General features: G+C 33.8%; 1 protein-coding gene across 1 annotated transcript in view; it reads right to left on the bottom strand.

Moving 5' to 3' along the window:
- Window positions 1-266: 266 nt before the first annotated feature.
- Window positions 267-6,000, bottom strand: part of SPAG6 (sperm associated antigen 6) — a 77,451-nt gene continuing 71,717 nt past the window's right edge. The window contains exon 11 of the mRNA XM_052001411.1: window positions 267-577. Coding sequence (XP_051857371.1) covers window positions 511-577 — 67 coding nt within the window. The 3' untranslated portion in view covers window positions 267-510. The remainder of the gene's footprint in view (window positions 578-6,000) is intronic.

The raw sequence follows: 6,000 nt of genomic DNA, 5'->3' as shown, positions 1-6,000 counted from the left end.
ATAAAAAGCTATTATTATAAAAAAAAGTTGCTATATAAATGTTTGTTCTCTTCTTTTCCCAAGATTAGAAGATTATTTTATATAGCTCTACCCAACCTCATCTCTATCTCCAACCTCTACCCTCAGAAATATTAAGCTGGTCCAGGTCATTTCAGAGAACTTGTGGAGCAATCTCTAAAATTTTGTCCAGGTTTGAATCTGAATTTAAACCCATTGCCCACCCAATAGCCTAGTAGTTTTATTTTCATCGCAATATTAATGGAAGCTTTGACACTTGTGCTTTTTATTTTGCTTTAGAGGTAAAGCTTACACATACAAATGACTGTGAATTGTGTATCACATAGTAATTCCATCTTAGCAGTATTCTATGACTAGAAAAACAAGGCGGAAAAATGAATCCTGGTGAACAAATTGAGGGTGTACTTATTTCAATCACTTAACAAGAGCTTTAACGTTTATAATCCACAAAAGCTCTCCTGTAAATGTAACTTATACCAAATATGATCCTGCTTATATAAGAGGTTGATAGCTGTCCACTCTCTGCAGAAGTGTCTCTGAATATCCAGGGGAATAATACCTGAAAAAGAAAATTTTCTATTAGATTCCTGTAAATGCATCTAATATGCTAGATAGAAAAAGGTTCATCCATATCAGGTGTATTTATCTGAAATGATTCTTTGAGTCAAACCTGAAATATACCCTTGAGAATTCTGCATAATTTTCCTGCAGTAATGCTTTATGCATAACTTAAGAGAATATCAATGAACAGAACACTGTCTCAGAATAATGGCCATCTTCTACCAGATAAATGGCAAAATATTTAAGGAAATAAATGTCATAGCAAGGAGGAGATATTTATTTTAAAAGCAAGAGACTTACTATGCAATGACAATATTTTATTATATGAATCTTATTTCTTTTATGCCAAGTGACTGGTATGACTTTAATCATTTTATCTAACAGCTCTTTTTAAATAAGAGAGACAGCCCAGTGTAACATAGTCTACCAGCTTGACCATTCTCATTGGTCTAGAGACAAATCCCAATCCATGCTTTAGGTAAGGGAGCAGCTCACCCCTAAAACCCAAATATTTCTGGGACTATATTAACAAGCTGCTTTAGAATAGCTGAACTCACTTAAAATTTTTTCATTAATGAATAATAGCCATTTGCCAGGCTTCTGAGATAAAAGAAAAGGACTATAATAAATAACTAGTTTGCAAATTTGTTCATCTCATAAATCTTACAAAATTCATCATCTCTAGAAGGTAATTCTTGTACCTCTAGGGCACTATGAATTTATGCTTTTATAGAGCTAATCTTATAGCAACATCACTTTTTTAAAATTAATATATCAGAGAGCAGCTTGATCTTTTATTTGTGATAAAATGGCTTCATATGACATGAAAAATATATGCACAGAAAACAGTGGTAAATAAAACTGAGCAGACTAACTAAAAGATATAATGATAGACAGTGACTTTTTAACAAGCATTTATTAATTACCATTATGTGTCAAGCGTTAGATTAAATGCTTTAGAAAGCATTTAACCCCCCTATTGCAGATGAAGAAACTGAGGCAGACAAAAATCAAATGACTTGTCCTGAATCACACTGCTTTGAGACAAGATTCAAATTCAAGTCTTGCTTGTCTCTGAAGTACTATACTCTATGAATTTACACATTTAACTGCTTTCTAGAGCAAGGAAATTGAGGAAGACAGGTAAATAAAATTTTACCCAGATTCACAGAGCTAGTAGGTGTCAGATGTTTGCTTTGGACTCAGGTCTTCTCAGCCTCAAAACTTCTACTCTATCCACTGTTCCATCTCACTATTTTATTCAAGCTATGGGATTCTTGAAGGAAAATGGATAGTAAAAGGCTGCAAAAAAGATGTTAGCTCTTCAACCTCTCCCTAAAAATAGCAACAATCCAAGAAAGGCAAATCTTACTAAGTTATTTTCTCTAGACAAAACCTAAGTATAGTGGATATGTTTTGCTGTTTTACCTCTCTATTCTCAGATGTCTGATCCAATTTTTAAAAATCACATAATTTGCATTAGACTATATGTGTATATTTACTTACAATTTTTCAAGATAAGGTTAGTAAAAACATCTCTACATTTTTTCAACAGACTGCTTAGAGGCATTCATTGTAAAAAAAAAATTAAGTCTCCCCTGGGGAATGTATCCTTAAAATCTTCCTATCCTTGAAAATTTTCCTTTAGCAGTAGATCCCTTTGAAGTATTTGCACTGAGAAATGAATAGCTATATCTCACTATTTAATCCTTATACTGGGCATAGCATTTAAAATATACTCCCAACTCCTGGACCCCGTGTGTCTGTCAAGAATGAGATTAAAGGAAGAATTCCAATAGATTTTTTTAATGAGGAGCAAAGGAAATAATAGGAGGAAAGGTCTCTTTAAAATTCGAGTTCTCAATATACAATCTATTGGTCAATTTTGAAGCCTCAAACTGTTTGCCATTCACAATTCACATGCCTCAGTGATTCTCAAGAATCCCCAGTAGGGACAAGAATTAGACTATAATATCAGTATTACTTCAGACTTCAAACCATCATATCCAGAACTTTGAGGAAATAAAAAAGAGCATTTCAGAAAAGAAGGAGACTTCTGCTTTTAAAACTTAAAAAAAAATCCAAACCTTACAAAAGTCATGCTTCAGGTTTTTTTTAAAAAGATTTATATTTATATGCTAGTCATCTGAGAGATTTTAATCTTAAAAGTAAATCTAAAAGAAAGACTATAAATGTTCAAATGGTACCATTTGACTGTTCCAATCATGTACTGTTCCAATCAAATCTGATATTCCCATATTTGTGCTAATTCTTTTGTTTAAAGCAATGATTCCATCTCTGGATAGTCACACCTTTCACCAACACAGACTGAGAATTAACCCCTCACCACTTCAAGGAGTTATCTTCTTAAGTTACCTCATCCCTAAGTGACCAACTTCAAGGTAATCAGCTTCTCTGCATTTCACTAGGCTAGTCAAGTGACAGATATGAAATCCTTTGCTGGTCCTTTGATCCAAACCTTTCTGCCTTGGTAGGATTTGCCCAACTTTATACTCCACTGACATAGACTGAGAAACTGCGATCAGCTTCATATCATAAGTAGTCATTTGAGTAGAATTTTAGTAACGTATACTCCCATAGATAATAGATATTAGATGCTTGAGTAGAAGGAAAAACAAAGGGGAATGTACTCAAGCCAAATTTTTTTTAAAGTTTTTTCCCCCCATAAGACCATTTCTCTCTATTCCCAAACCACGTATATCCTTTAAAAATGTCAGGAAAATTTAAACAAATGAAATGTTTGTTAATGACTTACTGTGTGCAAAGAACTGTATTAAGTGCTAGAGACAAATACAAAAGTAAGGCAGCCCATGCTCTCAAGGAATTCACATTCTAATGAGGGGGACAACACATATGGAAGGTGTCAGCTGCCAGTTGGATGGAAAGGTCCCATGATCCTTAGGGTACAGCAGCTAAACAGATGGCAATGCTTCCTTTTTAAATGTCATTTCCATTAAAATAATAATAGAAGTTTCTATTTGACACTGTAGGCTGGAAGAATTACTATTCCAAAGCTCCAAATGCTCTTCAGTTTAGGAGCATGGGCTGCCTCCAAAAGAGTAAACAGTGGTCAAGATGGTATTCAGGGCTGGTTCAATTTTAGGAACACTATTAGTGTAATTGATCATATCGATAACAATGACAACAAAAATCATATGATTATATCAATAGATGTAGAAAGAGTCTTTGACAAAATACAATGCTCATTCTTATTTTTAAAAACACCACTAGAAATCATAAGAATCAATGGAACTTTTCTTAAAATGATAGTTTTTAGCTAGCTAACTATCAGCTAAGTGGTACGGTGGATAGAAAATTAGCTTTGAAATCATGAATTCAAATCCAGTCTCAGACACTTTCTAGCTGTATAAACTTTGGCAAGTCCCTTAATTTGATGCTGGAAAAGGTAATGGCAAATCACTCCAGTATTTTGCCAAAGGTTCACTGAATCACAAAGAGTTGGACAAAACTAAAACTACTGAGCAACAACAACAATTTATCCAAAAACAAGCATTAATTATAATGGGGATAAACTGGAAGCCTTTCCAATAAGATCAGGAATGAAGCACACATGTCCATTATCACCATTATCACAAGGCAAGAAAAATAAACTGAAGGAATAAAAACAGACAATGATGAAATAAAATTATTACTTTTGGCAGATGATCTGATGGTTATATGGGGTAGTCAGGAGGACCACACCCTTGGTATGAGGGCTTTTCAAGACCTTTTCAGGGATGCTCATCCACTTTTGGTGAACACCTGCTTCACCCAGCTCTCATCTATGACTCCAAGAAGTTGTCGCATGTACAGTCACCACATCCAGATAAACCATCTCAGCACATGGGCTGAACCAGGTTGAGAGTAACCTATAACCTCAAATCTGTTAAGAGTTAAAAGAAATGTCTCCCTGCAATGTGGGAAGATTTCCTTCAGTGGACTGGGGAAAGTCCTCTTTGAAATTGAAAGTCAACCTACAGAACCCTATAGAATCAACTCCAAAAATACTTGCACTCTTGCTGGAGTTGTAAACTGATTAAAACATTCTGTGGAGCAATTTGGAACTAAGCCCAAAGGGCTATAAAACCAAAACCCTTTGACCTAGCAATTCCACTACTCGGGTCTGTGTCCCAAAAGATATTTTTAAAAAAGGGAAAGGATCCATATGTGCAAAAATATTTATACCATCTCTTCTATAGAAAAAGAACTGGTCATTGAGGGGGTGCCCATCAAATGGGGAATGGCTAAATAAACTGTGAAATGCAGTTATGATAAAAGATTCTTGTGCTATAAGAAATGATGAGCAGGATGCTTTAGGAACTGGAAAGACTTCCATGAACTGTGGCAAAATGAAACGTACTGTGTACAAAGCAATATGGCAAGATGATGGGCTGTCAATGACATAATTGTTCTCAGCAACACAATGATGCAAGACAATTCTGGAGGATTTAGGATCAAAAGTGCCAACTGTCTCCTGAGCAACTACTGATGTTGTCTGGATACAAATGAAGCAAACTTTTTTTTTACTTTATTTTTTCTTGAGGGTTCTTTTGGTGTATGTTTTCTTTTACAACATGGCTATTATGGAAATAACTACACATGAATAACTTACATCGCACTGCTTTCATTCTCAATGAGGGGAGATGGGTAGGAGGAAGAGAATCTGGAACTCAAAATTTTCTAAAAGAATGTTAAAAATTGTTTTTACATATAATTAGGGGGGAAATAAAATACTAAAGGAAAAAAGAAAAAAAACTAAATGATACAATTAACAACTTCAACAAAGTTGAAGGATATAAAATAAATCCATAAAGACTTAGGCATTTCTATATTCTACTAACATCGGGAATAAACAATTCATTTAAAACTATTATAGACAATATAAAATACTTAGGATTCTACATGTCAAAACTAACCTATGGATAATGTGAACACAATTGCAAAACACTTTTGAAAATGTTTTGAAATTTGAAAAGAAAAATTTGAAATTTCAAAGAAACAATTTTAAACAATTAGAAAAATATTAATTGCTCATGGGTAGGCCAAGCCAATGTAATAAAAATGACAAATCTACTAAGTTAACTTATTTAGTCAATGCTTTATCAATCAAACTAACAAAGAATTATTTCATAGAGCTAGAAAAATAGTAATAAAATTCATCTGGGAGAACAAAAGGTCAAGAGTATTAAGGGGATCAATAAAAAAAGGAAAGTTAAGAAAGTTAGCCTAGCAATTCCACATTTCAAAGATATTACAAAGTAGTCATCAAAACAATCTGGCACTGGCTAAGAAATAAAGTGGTGAATAAGTGGAATAGATTAGGCACATAATCATAAATAACCATAGTAATCTAGTGTTTGATAAATTCAAGGATCTAAGATTTTGGGGTAAGAACTCCAC

Source organism: Antechinus flavipes, chromosome 5 (genome assembly GCF_016432865.1).
Source record: "Antechinus flavipes isolate AdamAnt ecotype Samford, QLD, Australia chromosome 5, AdamAnt_v2, whole genome shotgun sequence".
Lineage (NCBI taxonomy): Eukaryota > Metazoa > Chordata > Mammalia > Dasyuromorphia > Dasyuridae > Antechinus > Antechinus flavipes.
Note: the sequence above shows the minus strand (reverse complement) of the source record. Positions and strands in the feature narration are given on the sequence as shown.